Source organism: Capra hircus, chromosome 25 (genome assembly GCF_001704415.2).
Source record: "Capra hircus breed San Clemente chromosome 25, ASM170441v1, whole genome shotgun sequence".
In the NCBI taxonomy this organism is placed as follows: Eukaryota; Metazoa; Chordata; class Mammalia; order Artiodactyla; family Bovidae; genus Capra; species Capra hircus.
The window spans coordinates 39,475,611-39,494,080 of record NC_030832.1 but is presented as its reverse complement, the minus strand read 5'-3'; the positions used below and the strand labels follow the sequence as shown (position 1 = coordinate 39,494,080).

The window sequence follows — 18,470 nt, the reverse complement described above, 5'->3', positions numbered from 1 at the left end:
AAGTCAACTATTGATCTGCTTTACAAAATACTCTCTGACTCTCCCCCACCCCCACTCCAAGAGGTGGTTCTCTATGTGATGACATGGAAACTTCACCAAGAAATGTTCAGTGAAGAAAAGCCACAAAACAACACACACAGACTGATTTCTATTCTTTGGGAAAAAATGGAACACAGACATAAACATCCCATTTCTAAAAGCATATATGTGTATATATACACCGAATATATACATACATGCATGAACCCACACGTGTGAATTCAAAGAAAAAGATTTGGAAGGATACGTGCCAAGCTTGTGACAACAGTTCCTCTGGGAAATCTCTGGGGCAGAAGGGGCTGGTGAAGCGAGACTAGTTTTCTCTGTATTGTATCAATTTCCACAGAGAACACAACCATGTGTTACTTGTGAATTTAAAAAGTAAAATGCCAAATTTTAAGGTAGCAGAATAAAGATGTCTTTGACCCTGATCTTTTCTGAAGTCACCCCAATGCAGAGAGAATGAGACAAAGAACTGAAAATCTCTGAATAAACCAACACACATTTGTGATCCCAAATCACAACATATGTGAGGAGGAGCTGATAAATGCAGTGGGAGAAGTACATCCAGATTTCAGGCAGGCAGAGAAAGCATCAGAAAGGCAGAGTTCTCCAAAGCAGGTGGTGTGGCCTGCAGACGGAAAACCAACAGTCCCTTGTTTGAAACACTGGGAATCTGTTCGCTGTCTGGCAGCAAGGATTTTCTGAGGATGTTAGACTGAATGAAGACAGACGTCCCTGCTGAAGGCAGGCTGTCAGTGAGGCAGGAGAGAGAGAACTTTGATCTGGGCTGCTCTGGAGGTGGCAATCACGGCTGGGCAGTAAGAAAGAAACAAGCATACGTGCGTGTAAGCACATTTTCCGCCCCATGCAGCCCCAACATCCCCTGTCATAGGAAGAATTCCTGCTAGCCATGAACAGTGCCTGAGCCCTTCCCCAACATAAAATACCTACAAAAAGCCGGTCCAGGAAAATTTCAAATGCATTCGAAGTTGAGTAGTAATAAAAAACCACCAGCACAGCAACCACATGAAGACATCCAACTACTGAAACAGAAGCGGCAGACGGGTGACGTACATGATGAAGTCCGCACCACACAGTGAATGAAACGAGGAGGGAGATGCAAGAGTACAATGGAGTGAAGAGATAATCAGCTATTCAACACACATGTTCTGAATCATGGTTTTGTAGAAATTACAGTAACTATTGACAGTTGGGAGGGAAAATAAGAGACGCTAAATGCAAGATCAAAAGATCAAAAGATACACTCAAAGCTGATAAATCAACATGTAAGGACACATGTAAGAACAGCATCTGAAAGTATAAAGCTAAGTACTAGAATAACTGAAAAAAACAAAACAAAACAAAACAAAAAAAACAACTAAGGATAAAAACCTTTCAAATCACCAGCAAGAACAGATGACCCCAATATAAATAAAACAAAACCTCAAAGATGCAGGGAACATAGTGAAAGATTATTTTTTTAAGCAATAAAAATGTAAAGCATATTAAACACTATGAGAGAACAAAGTATAATAGTCATGTTAATAAAGAAAAATTAGATGAATTCACTCACTAAATTTCAGTTTCTTAATTTAAGTAGAACCACTAGGCAAAACCCAACTATATAATCAACTCCAGGCGTATGTCCACAGGAAAACTTCCACATGAATGTTCACAGCAGCATCATTCATAATAGTGAAAACGTAGAAGCAACTCAAATGTCCATCAATCAATGAAACAACATATGATACAGCCACAGAACGGAACAGTATTAAGCAATAAAAAAGGAACTGAAGTACCAATTCCTGCTACATCATAGATGACCATGAAAACTTAATGCTAAACGAAAGAAGGACCAAACAGTATATGATTCCATTCATATAAAAGGTCTAGAATAGGCAGATGTACAGAGACAGTCCATGGAATTCTCTAGGCAAGAATACTGGAGTGGGTAGCCATTTCCTTTTCCAGGGGATCTTCCCGACCCAGGGATCAAACCCGCGTCTCTTGCGTTGCAGGCAGATTCTTTACCATCTGAGTCGCCAGGGAAGCCCTATGCAGACAGAAGTGGTTAGCTGTTCACAGGACTGGGTCAAAGAGCAAAGAGGAGGGAAAATAATGGTCAACTCATCAAATCAAGAAAAAAGGCAAAAAATCCCACAAGCACACTAAAACAGAAAAGGAAAATTGGAGGAGCCATAGATTCAGAATAAGTAGAGTAAATAGAAAGAACAGGCTATTTTGTTTAGTTCTATTAAATACATTAAAAAAAACACTGAAAAGTATCCGTGGAAAAAAACCAATAAAAAGCAACGGAAAATCTAGACATGTCGATCACCACAGAGGAAGCTGAAACAGTTTCCAAGAACTGTCCTTCATGAAAAGAAACAGCCCAAATGCCTTTAGGGCAAATCCTACCAAATCTTCAAAGAATAGGTAACTCCAACATTATTTAAATACTGCTGTAAGAGTACTCGCAGCTATTCTATTAATACTGAGTGTCCCAAGAATCAATTATTAACTTGAAATATATTTCATCATGGTAAATTTCAGAAAACTCACTTCTGCCAGGATGACATCATCATCCAGGTCCTCTTCATCATGTTGCTGAGGAGCTGGGGTGACCAGCATTGGAACCCCTTCCTCATCAGAGGAGTCAGATATGGTGATGGGTCCATCTCTGAGATTGATCCAGTCTAAAAGTAGGCAGAGAGAACACTGTTATCAGGAGGTGGGCATAATCATATTCAGTCCTTTAATTCAACTTTGCCATGAAAAGGGTCAAACCTAAAGCCAAGTTCATGGCTACTGGAGTGTTAACTTATCTCCTCAGGCAGCACATGCACCTAAGCATTAAAATAAGCTTTCTGTGCTGATCTTTGCCAATAATTCATTTCGGGAATCATCAGAGAAAATCTGACAATTACTATGCTCAAGATTTTCAACTTTTTCTTATACGAGACTGGAGGAATGTGTTGATAAAATCTTCTTGACCGGCAACTAAACAGTGGAATCATGGCCTCCCATCATCTCTACTCCTCCAAGGGAATATAAAACACTGTTTTATTCAAACTGATAGATCTGAAAAAAACTCACTCAGAAACAGTAAAATTTTCACTTAATATTTGATATTAGTTTGCTCATCTTACTTATAAATCTTGAGTATTATTTATGCAAATATATTTCAGTGGTGTAGTCAAATACCCATTTAGCATCAAGACAGTAAGCAAGTTAAACTTTCTAGTTTCCTTTTTAAACACAACCAGAGTGCAACTAGCCATCTAGACGTAATAATTCTGTCCAAGGTCTCTAACTCCTTTTATTTGTCTGAAGATAGATCACATTTGATATGAATTACTGGATAACACAAACTGACAATTCCTTCAGAAAGCGCAATTATTTTTCTCAAGGTTAATGTCTCATGTACTTTTATGGTATCCAACAATTTGAAAAGCAATATAAAACCAATTATCTCATTTCATCCCTGTAACAGGGCTGTGGTGATGCCAAGGATAGCAGTTTAGTAAGTCCATGAGATCTAGGGTGAAACTGCCTGGATTCCAATCTCAGCTCTACCACATACTAGCTGCATGCTGCCATTATTTTCTTCTTTAGGCATCCATTTCCTCATCATTGAAGAAAGGCTAACAACAGTGCCCACTGAAAATAGCTGTATTAGCTTAGAAAACCCACATAAAATGCCTGTTTATTATAGTACTTCACACACAGTTAAGTTGTCTGATTCCAAGTCCAATGCTACCTACACAGCAGACTGATGCATCTAACAACTGACTGAACTGAGGGCCTGCAGAAGTGTACTGCAGAGGGCTGGCAGAATGAATCCAAGTGACCAGCACCACTGCATTTGAAACTCCACTTAAATGACAGTAAAGGAGCTCGTAAAAAGTAAAAATGAAAGTAAAAAATGTCCTCCTTTTTAGGACACAAAGAAAAAAGGAAATGATAGCTAGCAAGAGATTTAAACAAAATTCTCAGCAGATTTTCAGAGGCAAGAAATCTAGAGGAGTGGAAAAGGCTTAAACCCAGTCTGCAGAGGTCAGCTGACCAGAGGCAGCTTAATCCATGTTGCAGAATCACAGATTTCCTTGAAAAATATTCTCAATTATTGTACGCCTTTGTTCATTTCCAGTCTTTAAATGGTTATTTTAGACAATCCTAATTTTACTGTTAATTCTGGGGAGAGGATTTGCCAAGTTTCTCATTCAGCCATTCCAGAAGACCCACCCTGTAGAGGTCCATTCTGAAGAGTCACCAACACAGAGAGTCACTAGACACCAGGCCAAGAGAGAAAAGGCGTGTCACTGAAACAGCCATAATGAGTAACTCTGCTGCCTTCTGCTAACTGGCCCCCTGAATGCTGGCGGACAGTCTTAGATTCTACATGCAGAAATTGTAGGTTCCTCTGAGGAAGAACTGGCCCAGAAAAAAAGACAGACAACAAGCCTGGGGCACCCAGCAAAAAAAGTTGGTTTTAAACTTATCACCTCACAGTGAATCCCAATGGTTGACAAGATACTCCCCAAAATACCACATATAAACATACTAGCTTTACAATACATACTTTAACCTAAAGTATAACAGAACAAAGTTTATGATTCATGCAAAAGGCCTGTATGACCTGTGTAACCATCACCAACGCTGGTAAACGCATTTCTAGCACATTAGGAGCCTAACGCCACAGATCAGTTTCTGAGTATAAAATTCTCGTTTCTGGCTTCCATGCAAATAACTCGTCTGAGATATACCCATGATGCTGATGTTGCATTATGCAGTTTCCTCTGTATGTAATCTACTACACGAGTATGTATGAATAAGTTACTTATTTTTCTGTTGACATTCGACATTTGGGCTGGTTCCAGTCTTGGCTATTTTGGATAATACTGGTATGAATATTCCTATATATCTGTCTTGGTATACTCATTTCAGCTGGGTACATTCTAGAAGTGCTGAGGCACAGGGAAAGCATACGTTCAGGTTTAGTGGACAATATCAAACAGCTTCCTAAATTATCTATGCCAACTTACACCACCACCAGTAGTGTAGGAACTTGGAACTTATTTTGTACCTCAAAATATGGTCAATTTTGGCAAACATATTAGGTGCAACATTCCTATGTCTATTATATCAGATTTGTTGATCATGTTCTTCCAAATGTTCTATATTCATACCAATGTTTGTGTGTGTTTGCTCTCTCTGTTATTGTAAGAAACGTGCTAAAATCTCCCATTTTGACTGTGGATTTGTCCCGTTATCCTTTCAGTTCTGTCAATTTTCTCTTTGTATATTTTAATATCATATTACTACACATATAGAGATTAGAATTGCTTTATCTTCCCAGACTCTTTAACTTTTTTAAAACTTTTATCTTTATTGACACTTCTGGCTGAACTGTGTATGTTATTTGATAATTTAAAGCCTTTGACTGTGTGGATCACAATAAACTGTGGAAAATTCTGAAAGAGATGGGCATACCAGACCACCTGACCTGCCTCTTGAGAAACTTGTATGCAGGTCAGAGAACTGGACATGGAACAACAGACTGGTTCGAAGTAGGAAAAGGAGTACATCAAGGCTGTATACTGTCACCCTGCTTATTTCACTTATATGCAGAGTACATCATGAGGAACGCTGGGCTGGAAGAAGCACAAGCTGGAATCAAGATTGCCGGGAGAAATATCAATAATCTCAGATATGCAGATGACACCACCCTTATGGCAGAAAGTAAAGAAGAACTAAACAACCTCTTGATGAAAGTGAAAGTGGAGAGTGAAAAAGTTGGCTTAAAGCTCAACATTCAGAAAACTAAGATCATGGCATCCAGTCCCATCACTTCATGGCAAATAGACGGGAAACAGTGGAAACAGTGTCAGACTTTATTTTTCTGAGCTCCAAAATCACTGCAGATGGCGATTACAGCAATGAAATTAAAAGACACTTACTCCTTGGAAGGAAAGTTATGATCAACCTAGACAGCATATTAAAAAGCAGACATTACTTTGCCAACAAAGGTCCGCCTAATCAATGCTATGGTTTTTCCAGTAGTCATGTATGGATGTGACAGCTGGACTATAAAGAAAGCTGAGCACTGAAGAATTTGATGCTTTTGAACTGTGGTGTTGGAGAAGACTTTTTAGAGTCCCTTGGACTGCAAGGAAATCCAATCAGTCCATCCTAAAGGATATCAGTCCTGGGTGTTCATTGGAAGGACTGATGTTGAGGCTGAAACTCCAATACTTTGACCACCTGATGTGAAGAGCTGACTCACTGGAAAAGACCCTGATGCTGGGAAAGATTGAGGGCAGGAAGAGACAGCGGCAACAGAGGATGAGATGGTTTGTTGGATGGCATCATTGACTCAATGCACTTGGGTTTGGGTGGACTCCAGGAATTGGTGATGGACAGGGAGGCCTGGTGTGCTGCGGTTTATGGGGTCACAAAGAGTCAGACACGACTGAGCGACTGAACTGAACTGAAAGGCTCTGTTTTGAGGGTTACTATTTGCATAATATATCTTCTATTCATTCTTGTACTTTTAATCTTTATTTTACCTTCATTTTTAAGCCTACCTTCGCTGGGTATAGAATTTCCATGTGAATAATATTCAGCAATTAAAAAGAATTGAATTACTGATACATGCAACAATATGGATGAATCAAAAAACTGCTGTGCTGAAGAATTCAAGTATGAAGAGTACATACTGTATGGTTCCATTTATATGAAATTGTACAGTGACAGAAAGCAGGTCAGAGTTGGGTGAGAACTGCCTGCAAAGGGGCATAAAGGAATCTTCCTGGATATGTTCTACATCATAACTGAGGTGGTGGTTATATGAGTATATTCATTTTTCAAAAGTCACTGAATTATATATAGTTAAAATGTATACACTTATTCTATGTAAATTATACCTCAATAAAGACGATTTAAAAACTTAAACACTTAAGGGGATGACACAGTAGAAATTATTAATACAGCTAATAAAAACAACTCTATGTCTAAACAAATCCTCACTATGTGTGCAAAATAAAGTTTGTTCAGCAGAAAAATATATCTCCAAAGTTAGTAGTTTTCCAGAATTTTTGTTCTTAAAGAAACTCTGTTCAAGCATATTTAAGATCCAATTTAGGAAAAAAAAAAAACACCCCACAACATTAATTTGATATGCATGTTTGGAAAATATGGAATTGATCATATATACAAATATAGCTAGGATTTAAAACTTCCTAAATAACAACACATTATGGCTATAATCACTACCAACTCAGAATACACTATTAATAATAGCTTAAAAAATCGGTATTTCTTCTGTTTTTATAATTTGCATAGCTTAAGTAAATTTATTTTTCTCTCTTTATCTGCTTAATAAACTTTGCTAAATCTTATTTATTTATTCTTTGGCCGTGTCTCATGACATGTGGGGCCTTGGTTCCCCAAATCTGCGCCCGCTGCAGCAGAAGAATGGAGTCCTAAACCACTAGACCACCGGGGAATTCCCTGCTCATTTTTAAATGCTCTGAAAGCCGTATATATAAAATTCTATCTTTTGCTGGGAAAAAAGTCTTCATAAATACAAAGTACTATCAATAGCAAAACATAAAAAAAGGTACAACCTCTTCTATGGACTTTATAATCTTCTATTCATCAGCATAACTTTTTTCCTTTTAGCCTAGATGTAACTGTGAACTGGACATGGCACAACAGACTGGTTCCAAATAGGAAAAGGAGTATGTCAAGGCTGTATATTGTCACCCTGCTTATTTAACTTATATGCAGAGTACATCATGAGAAACGCTGGACTGGAAGAAACACAAGCTGGACTCCAGATTGCCAGGAGAAATATCAATAACCTCAGATATGCAGATGACACCACCCTTATGGCAGAAAAGTGAAGAGCTAAAAAACCTCTTGATGAAAGTGAAAGAGGAGACTGAAAAAGTTGGCTTAAAGCTCAACATTCAGAAAACGAAGATCATGGCATCTGGTCCATGGCACTTCATGGGAAATAGATGGGGAAATAGCTGAAACAGTGTCAGACTTTATTTTTGGGGGCGCCAAAATCACTGCAGATGGTGACTGCTGCCATGAAATCAAAAGACGCTTACTCCTTGAAAGAAAAGTTATGACCAACCTAGATAGCATATTCAAAAGCAGAGACATTACTTTGCCAACAAAGGTCCGTCTAGTCAAGGCTATGGTTTTTCCAGTAGTCATGTATGGATGTGAGAGTTGTACTGTGAAGAAGGCTGAGCGCCAAAGAACTGATGCTTTTGGACTATAGTGTTAGAGAAGACTCTGGAGAGTCCCTTGGACTACAAGGAGATTCAACCAGTCCATTCTAAAGATCAGTCCTGGGTGTTCTTTGGAAGGAATGATGCTAAAGCTGACTGGCCACCTCATGTGAAGAGTTGACTCATTGGAAAAGACTCTGATGCTGGGAGGGATTGGGGGCAGGAGGAGAAGGAGACGACAGAGGATGAGATGGCTGGATGGCATCACTGATTCGACGGATGTGAGTTTGAGTGAACTCCGGGAGATGGTGATGGACAGGGAGGCCTGGCATGCTGTGATTCATGGGGTCGCAAAGAGTTAGACACGACTGAGCGACTGATCTGAATTGAACTGTGAATCAGGATCTGATAGGAAATTTCACACGCATTTAGAAATCTTAAAGAAATGAAGGGTCCCTTCCCTTTATGAATCAATGATTTCCCCATATTTTAAACACTGTAAAGTCAAGGAGTACATGTCCTAAAATTCCCTGTAAGGCTAAACCATAGTCTTCTGGCAAAAGAGAAGTTAGGCCTGTATGAGGGGGCCACAAATGCAGCAGCAGCACCTTAAGTACGATCAGAACTTACAGCCCTAAAGGAACTGTACTCCTCTGCAATCACCATTCCTTCAAAAACTGAGAAGTACCACTGTTCCCGCCCTCCTCTCTTAAGATTCAATCTTCTTGTGATGGAAGACTCTTTAGCTTCACTCATGCCAGTAGGCATCACTATTCAACACAAAATTCTAGTCTAATGAGTCCATTTAAATCTGATGCTCTGAGGTCTGAAAAGGAAACATTTCTGGACTCTATACGGTGCAAAACAGATTAATTTCAAATATGATATGACAAGACTAAGGGAAAAAGCAATGATGAAAGAGGAAACGGGCACACTTACCTTGTCCCCGGTGGCAGTGGAAATTGTTTAAGTGAATCACCTCTTCATTGTTGTTTCCCTCTGCCATTTTCCAACGCAGACGTACACCTATGTGCTTGCTAATATCTATACATGGCGACCACCTATTCCAAAGGGCGTGAAAAAGAAAAAGAAAATTATTAAGAATGAAGAAGTATCAAAACTCTTCCCACATATCTAGTCAAGATAGCATTCTCAGCTTATAAACTGAAAACACCACTAAAAAGAAAAATTTTTTCAGTCTTTTGAATGAATAACTAAAGTTAACAGAAGAGGAAAAACTAAATTTTTTTTAAAATTCCTGCAAAAGAACATACAAAAGATGAACAAAGGATCAAAGACTAGATGGGATATACATTTTTAAAAAGTGAAACTAAACAAAAAAATAAATAAAAGGAAATAAAAGATTTTCTAAAAAGTAAAATTAAAAACTCATTTACTACAACATACTGAATGGGAGAAAAATATTTGCAAATCATAACCCCTAGTAAGGTGCTAAAATCCAGAATATATAAAGAACTCGTACATCTCAATGGCAAAAATAACAAATAATCCAATATCTCAAATTAAGATATTCAAACGGCTAACAGGTATATAAAATAGCGCTCAACATTACTATACATCAGTGAAAGGCAAATCAAAAACACCTCTGCCTGTTAGAATGACTATCATTCATTCAAAAAGATGAGAGAGAACAATGCTAGCAGGATATGGAAAAAAGGAACACTACACTGTTGGTAGGATTATAACTGGAATAGACACTATGGAAAATAGCATGGAAGTTCCTCAGAATTTTAAAACAGAACTACCACATGATCCTGCGATTCCACTTCCGGGTGTGTAACTGAAGGAAATGAAACCACTGTTGTGAAGACCCCTGCGCTGCCATGATCACTGCAGCACTATTTACACCAGTGAAGGCATGCAGACGACCTAAGTGTCCAATGACAGACGAATGGGTAAAGAAAATGGAGTAATATTCAGCTACAGAAAAGAAGGATATCCTGCTATCTGTGGCATGGATGAACTATTCCATCTCTCACAGAAACTGTAAAACACCACTGAGGAAAATTAAGGAGTACATAAAGGAAGAGACATACCACATTCACGGGCTGGAATGCTTGATTATGCAAAGATGTCAGTTCTCCCCAAACTGGTGTAAAAGTTTAATACACCCTTACTCAGATTTTTAAAATGGATATGCACTAGATGATTATAAAATTTACAAGAAAAAGTAAAGACCCCAGAATCAGCAAAGCATTCATAACCAAAAAGACAGAATTTATACTATCAGATATTAAGTCTTGTTATAAAGCTATAGTAATTAAGACAATGTAGTATTGGCAAAAGAAGACCAATGGAACAGAGTCCAGAAACAGATTTGTTCACATGTGGACATTTATGACAGAAGCAGCCCTGCAGAGCAATGTTAACATATGATTTTTAAACTGTATGACACTGTACTGGAAAGCTATATTTTGGGAGGATAGGGAAAAATCAAAGAACTAGACCTCATCTTTATGCCTTAGACAAAATAATTTTTATGTGAACTGCTGATTTAAATGGTAAGGTAAAATAAACTTTCTGGAAGATAACATAAAATACCTTCAAAAATCAGAGCTGAGAAAGATATCTTTTTTAAAATAATAATTTATTTTAATTGGAGGCTAATTACTTTACAATATTGTGGTGGGCTGACTCCAGTACTCTTGCCTGGAACATCCAATGGATGAAGGAGCCTGGTAAGTTGCAATCCATGGGGTCGCTAAGAGTCGGCCGCAACTGAGCGACTTCAATTTCACTTTTCACTTTCATGCATTGGAGAAGGAAATGGCAACCCACTCCAGAGTTTTTGCCTGGAGAATCCCAGGGATGGCAGAGCCTGGTAGGCTGCTGTCTACAGGGTCGCAGAGAGTCGGAGACGACTGAAACGACTTAGCAGCAGCAGCAGCACTGTGGTGGTTTTCGACATATATTGACATGAACCAGCCATGGGTGTACATGTGGCCCCCCGCCTCCCTCCCCATGGAAAGATATCTTAAATAGGACAGAAAAAGTGTTGTCCACAAAAGCAAAGACTGAAATATTGTACATTAAAACAAATATTCTAGTCACCAAAAAATTATTAAGAGTGGTGGTGTCCAGCGGCTAAGACTGAGCTCCTTACGCAGGGGGTCCAGATTCAATTCCTGCTCAGGGAACTACAGCTCACATGCCGCAACTAAAAGAGCCCACACGCCACAACTAGGACCTGGTGCAGCCAGACAGATAAGTTCTTTTTTCTTTTTGTAAACGGCAAGGTTAGAGAGGAAAAAGGTCACTATCAGGGGAAAAAAGAGTGTTTGCCTCTCTGAAGCAGTATTTGGGGGTTAAGAGGAGAGGATTATTTAAGTCTTTCTGTAGTTTGATTTTTGAACCATTTTCTTGCTTTACTCTGATGGACATCAGAAGAATGAAAATCAAGTAAGAATCAAAGGGGGACAATTCTAACTACTACGGCACCTTTTTAGTTCCAAGAGTCTATCTGTAACCTACAGACTCAAGGTTTTTCTTCTTAAGAAAATTTGTTTTGTCTTCCTGAGAGAAACCACGTGCTTCAAAAGAGGTAGGCCCTAGACCATGGCTTCTCATAATATGATGTCTATAAAAAGATAATCAAATAATGTCAGTATTTTTCAACTAAAACTTACAGTTTTATAGCAAGACTGTGTTTTAAGTATTACAACAGAACTTTCTGATATCTATAACTGGACAAAGGTACCTCAATGTTTAAAAATTATAAATCCAAGCATAAGCTTAGATATCTCATCTGAAATAATGATGTTATTTCCAAATGGCATAGTATAAAGGAAAGAGCTCTGATGTCTACTTTCAACTGCCTTTATTCAAGTGTTTTTCTTTCCAATACAACTTTCAAAAAGTACTCTGAACACTTAATTTCAAATTTCCTATTTCTTCTTTTACCACAACTAGATTCCTTCAATTTTACACTGGAAAACAAAGGAAAATGTGATTTATTTTATATCTAATTTGGTTAGACTGTTAAGTTTGTAGTTAAGCAGATTACCAGTGCTGCTTTAAAAGCAAGATTCCTCATGAATGGCATGTACAGTGGCCCCAAGCTGCAGTGAGAAGTCTGATAATGAAATTTCTACTCCTGACTAGCTTCTCTGTAAAGGTCCTTTAACTCCCTGACATTCAGTCCTCTCATATGGGCTCAGATCAGACTGTCTAAGTACGAACCCAGGTTTTACCAACTAGTCAATCAGTGACTATGCATAACTGCTTAATCTTTCAGGCCTAATTTCTTTCTTCATGAAATGAGAACACAGCTGTTCTGAAATTGAGTTAAATACATATAGAGTGTTTAGTAGAGCACCTGGCACACAATAAGGGCCACATTATGACTATTATTATGACTTGTGAAATGGGAAGAGTAGATGTACAGTTTTTGTTAACAATTAAGGGTTGATAATACAGCCCAACCAGGGTAGGGATGGGAGGGGGTTATTCTCCTCTTCCAAGCTACTTTTCACTAGTGCTATAACTATTCACATAAAACTTTTACTTCCTTCTTTAGGAAATTTCATTTTTCCTCTGGAAGTAACAAGAACCTATATATGTCTTTTCACTTAATGATCAGACACCAAAGTGGAGTTCAGAAATAGGAAATGCCTTTCAAGAAAGTTCAATTATTATTTCTTGCCTTTAATTATAAAAATCATCATATACATTTATGATTATACTTTATGGTCAAATATACCAGTTAAAGCTTCCAAATTAGAACCAGAAATTAGCATGTATTCATCAATTCATTACTCAGTGGAGAATTCTTTTTATTTTTAAGAATCTTATGTGGGTAATATTGAAAGAGTTTAAGAAAATTGTATGGTACTACTTCTATGTTCCTTCCTTTCCACCTCCCACAACTGTCCTAATGATCTTTTTTTAAACCCTTCTCTTCCTTGTATGAATGAAATCAACACATGATGAGAAAGAGTTCACATTTTGTTTTCTCCATATGCCCTTGACTCCGTCTTATTCATAAGTGTACCTTCAGTGTTTCACAGTTGTTGAATGAACGAGTGACTCTGAAAATAACTTCCTCTGCCAGAGACTGGAGCTGTTCATCACAGCCATATTTAAGAAGTCAAGTAATGTGGCTTACGTGAAAACAACCAGTTTCTCATTCTCTTCGTCAATTATAAAGTATTACACAATGTAGTGTAATAAAAAATTACATCATTATAGAAAATCTGGAAAACAAAGGAAGTCAGGAAAAGATGGGAATCATCCATGGTTCTCTCATACAATTTTATTATTGTCAAAATTGCATCTTTCCTTTCCTGTGACCAGAGTCCGTAGGTCTGTCTTAAACCAACTATTTCCTTCTTACTCCTCTGTTCACGTCACTCCTCCACTTTTCTTTTCAGATGCTCCTAATATAACACTGTATGGTCCTGGGGTTTTGTGGTGGTGCTGCTTTCCAGAATAATTTCCAAAAATATGCCCATCACTTTTGCAACATTGATTTTGGGGTAATAAAGGCAAGGAGGGCAAAGGAGAGCCAGGCCAGGCTGGGAGAAGCTGACATGCCCAGGTTATACCAGCCCCCACAAAACCACTTCCAAGCATATTTTTTAAAATGTCTATACATGATTACTGCTCTTCATTCAAATACTAGTTTCTCATTTTAATATTTAGATAGCCATTCTTTGTAATCCTGTACTAACATGTAATCAATATCAACACAAAAAAGTTGCTAACGGTTATTTCTAAGCAGTAGGTTTATATTTTTGCTTCCTTAAATTTTGATTTTTCTACACTAAACTGGTATTATTTACTTAACACTTAAAGAATCTGTGTTATGCATCACGGGGAATAACAAAGAAAATCCCACGTGGATCTTGCCTCACAGAACTTCCATCAGTGAGAGAAAATAGGCACACAATTGAGTATCTACAAAGCATGGTCTTTACTGCAAGACAAAGACTGTGTGACAGGAGAGGCCAGGCAGTCAGGGAAGGCTGAGGGGAGACAGCCATATTTAAGCTAAACTGAATGCTCTGCCAGTTCCACGCCTAGTTTTAAGACAGTAGCACTTCCATCAAGGGCTCTGGAAGCCCAGAGTGACCATGTAAGAAGTCTGACTACCCTACTGGAGAGACCACATGGAAAGCTCTGACACTACATGGAGAGGGAAAGGCAGCTGGGCCGTCTTCCAGGAGCCTCAGACAAGCCATTTGAATAAAGAAGTCATTCTGGAAGTATATCCTCCAGTCCCAGCCACTGTGGCTGACAGCATGTGAATCAAAAAAAAAAAAAAGTCCCAGGTGAAATCTTCCCCATTTCCTGACCCACAAAACTGCCAACAAGTAAAACTGTTGTATTAAGTCACTAAGCTCAGAGGTGGTTTGCTAACAGAAAAGTGAAGCAGAGCTCTAATTTTTATTTTTTAACCCAACGCGAAGGAATGCAGAGTTGTGCTTTAGGAACAACGACCAAGCTGCAAAGTGTAAGACAGACTTCAGAAGACATCCAGAGGCAGGAAAACCCAGTAAACAAGAGTCAGTGAAGTGGGAACTAAAGGTAAAAGGTAACAGCAAGCAGAGGAAGGAAAAGACGTAAGATACTAATTATAAAGGTTAGGGTCAATGGGATTTTTTTTTTAAAGGACACAGCACATGGCATGTGGGATTTTAGTTTCCCAACCAGAGACTGAACCTGCAATCCCTGCAACGGAGTCTTAACCATCAGACCACCCAGCAAAGTGCAACGATGGGATTTCGTACATAACTGGTCATCAGGGCAAGAAGAAGCAAGGAGTCAAAGTTGACCTCGAAGTTGAGATCAGATGACTGGACGATGGTGATACTATAACGAAACAACAATGAAGTTGATGAGTTCAGAAAAAGAAAATGCAACGCACGTTAATTTCAATATACATACAAAATGAAGGAACTAAGGTAAAACAGCATCCATAATCACAGATGATATGCAAACAATTAGTCTGGAGTTCAAGTGGTTTCAAAGAGCTCTAAAAATTCTGTTATCAGTATCTTTTTACAACACGAAAGGTTTTAAACCAGAAATTATTCAAACTTTTCAGTGGGTAGGCTAACGAGCTTAACATAAAACATTACGATTTTTTTCTCCAATTGTCAACTGAAAATTGGTTCGGAAACTGGGATGGATAAGCAAGCACATCCCCAGTCCACAAAGAAGAAATCAATGTTTTCAACGATATTTTAAAAGTTGAATCCTCCGGTAACTCATGACATCCTGCCCATTCTATCCCAACACTGTCTACAAGTTGTACCCCCCTATGAATTTTCATATAGCACGGAATTTTGTTTTTGTTTTTTAAACCACAAATCTCTTCATGGCAGAACCAAAATCCTTACCATGGCCTATGAAACCCTGCCTCACATGACCTTGCTGACCCAGCCAGCCCCACCTCATACTTCTTTCCCTATTCACCATTCTCTAGAAACCACGGCTCGGGTCCTAGAAAGTGCTGTGAAACTTCAGGTTCTTCTCTCTGCCTCTCTTTGACAAATTAATTCTATTTATTCTTCAGTTCCCCATCTTAAAATTTCACTTCTCAGAGAAAAACCTTTCCAGACTAGTGTTTGTTCATATGTCTCTCACTCCTTCCAAGTACTACCACAATAAATATTTTGGAAGCTATGCTTAACATCCACCTCCTTTGCTAAAAACAGTTCCAACAAGGTAGGGAACTGAAAGTTAACCTGTTAGTTCCTCAGTCATATCGGACTCTTTGCGACCCCATGGACTGTATCCCACTAGGCTCCTCTGTTAATGGGATTCTCCAGGCAAGAACGCTTGAGTGGGTTGCCATATCCTTCTCCGGAGAATTTTCCCGACCCAGGGATCGAAACCCAGTCTCCTGTACTGCAGGCAGATTCTTTACTGTCTGAGCCACCAGGGAAGCCCCAAGAAGGTAGGACTCTAGTGCAATTCATTTCCAAAGCCTCAGGACACAGCATACAGCCCGGCAAAAGTAAATACGTCAGAACTTCTTGAATATTCACAAGTATAGCAGGATAATTAGGAGTATGAACTCTGGAGCCAAACTGAGTTCGAGTCCCAGCTTAGACTCTTACAAGGTAAGTTATTTTTTCAGCACCTCATTTTCTCCCTCTTGAAAATAAGGGACGACAAAAGCCATGTTATCGAGGATTCAGAGTTAATATACGGAAAATCCTTAGAACAGTATCTAGCTAAAGAAAATTATGACGTCTGTAAAGCTCTTACCACAGCCTAGAACACTGTAAATACTCATTAACATGAGCACAGGCTCTCTCATCCACCCTATTTCATAAACTTTCAGTCTTCCAGACTCATAGCTCAACTTCCTTCATTACACTTCTCCAAACGGGCTGCAAGGCTTCTTCTCTTTCTGTAGTTGCTGCCTGCCTTCAGGAGGAAACTATAAAGCCTCCATTTACGTTAACAGGGAGCTCCGAAAGTCTCCAGAGCCCCAGGCTCTCGAGCTATTTCCTTAAATCCAGCCACTTCCTATTCCCAGCTACTATAAACGACTTCTGCAAAAAAAAAAAAAAAAAAAGGCCGTTTCTCCGCGGTCTTCCTGCGGGCCAGCGTTCTGAACGCGGCCGTGCCCTCTCCCAGCCGCGCAAGCCATCTTTTCGTGGTATCAAAAAGCCTAAGCCCAGCCCCCTCCAGGCGCTCCTCACGACGCACCCCGACTGATCACAGCGCTCCACTCGCTGAGGTCGGCACGGAGACCCCGCAAGGCTCTCAGCGCGCTGGTCACGAGACCGGAGCGGCCCAAAGTTTTCGACAATCGCCCCACGCGGCATTCGAGCCACAACCCACGCGAAACAGCGCCTTCGTTCGCCGCCCAGCACTCCGAGCACACGGGGCGGGGGTTCGCTTTCCCTGCGCTGCCCGGGGTTCGGGGAGTCCTCACGCGGGTGGGCAGCCGCGAGCGGCCGCCTTCTGGGGAAGACGCCCCTCCAGGGGTGAGCCGCGAGGGTCCGGGACCGCGGCCCGCGGCTCCACCCCCACCCCCACCGCGGGGCGTCGGAGTTCAAAGTCACGGCGCTGCGCCCCCCGCGCGCTCCGGGCCGCGCTCCGCTCCACGGCCACCGCTTCCCGGGAGGTGCTGCCGAGGAAACTCGAGTCTTTCGGCGCTTTCGAGTCCTCGCGCGGCGGACCCACCGACCGGCCCGCGAAACTTCCCGAAGTAACGGGACCCGCGGCGGGTCCGCCGGCCGCCCGTGCCTTTGTCGCTCTTGCCTGGCCGCCGGCCCCGCTGCTCCAGCCGCTCGGCGCTGCCCGGAGCCGGCCCTGGGCTCGCTCGCGTCGGGGCAGCCGCCCGGGCCGGCCCGGCCCCCCCGGGGCCCTTCACGGTCGAGCCCCCGCCCCCACCCCCGGCTTAATGGAGGCGCCCGGTGAAGACGCCACTCGCCCCACAGAGCCGGCCGAGGAGCCGCGGCCGATACTTACTCGCCACTCGACTCGCCGGCTCGCGAGGCAGGCTCTGGGTCTTCTGTCGCCGCGGTTTCCAGTCAGCAGGAGCGGCCGCGACAGCCTGGTTGCCGCCGCCGAGGCCGCCGCTGCGCTCCTTCCGGCCTTGCCGAGGCGTCACCGCGCGCCTGCGCACAGCGCCCCCTCCCGACTAATGACAGGAAGAACCATAGAGGCACGCAGGGGGCTAGGGAGGAGGGGTCTGGGGAGTAAGACCATAGAGAGGGACTCCTGTCCTTCGCCCCGGCTCGCCGTGGGCTGAGTCTTGACTTCGCCACTAGGCGGGAGGACGAAGGGAGCCCCGTGAGGTGTCACTATCACTCTGGGGTTTTCAGCTCCAGAGCGTGAAGCGGGTGAACGTGGAAATCTCCTGGATCTGCATTTATTTGCACCCATTGCCTTTGGCAAATCATTCACGGAACATATTTTCAGAGGGCTTCCTGTGTGCCAGGCACTGTTCTGGGGATTGGAGCAAAAGCAGTACAGAAGATCCCTGTTCCCATGAAACTTGTATTTTAGTGGACAAGTCAATAACTGGTGAACTAACGAACCAATTAAAATACTGGCTCAGGCAGGAAGTGTTCGGAAACACGCACACACACAGATGAAAAAGCAGAGAAAAGGATAGAGTGATGCGGATAATTGTTGTTTACTCACTAAGTTGTATCCGACTGTTGTGACCCCAAGGACTGTAGCCCACCAAGCTCCTCT

General features: G+C 41.1%; 1 protein-coding gene across 3 annotated transcripts in view; it reads right to left on the bottom strand.

The window, feature by feature from the left end:
* The window catches only part of RNF216 (ring finger protein 216), a 120,984-nt gene extending 103,095 nt beyond the window's left edge, over window positions 1–17,889 (bottom strand). For 2 of the 3 annotated variants that reach the window (XM_018040716.1, XM_018040718.1), the window contains exons 1-3: window positions 17,739–17,889; window positions 9,228–9,349; window positions 2,605–2,738 (exon numbers count right to left, since the gene is read on the bottom strand). In XM_018040716.1, the coding sequence (XP_017896205.1) occupies window positions 2,605–2,738; window positions 9,228–9,294 (201 nt within the window). In that variant the 5' untranslated portion in view covers window positions 9,295–9,349; window positions 17,739–17,889. The remainder of the gene's footprint in view (window positions 1–2,604; window positions 2,739–9,227; window positions 9,350–17,738) is intronic. The other variant, XM_018040717.1, reaches the window with a different exon arrangement.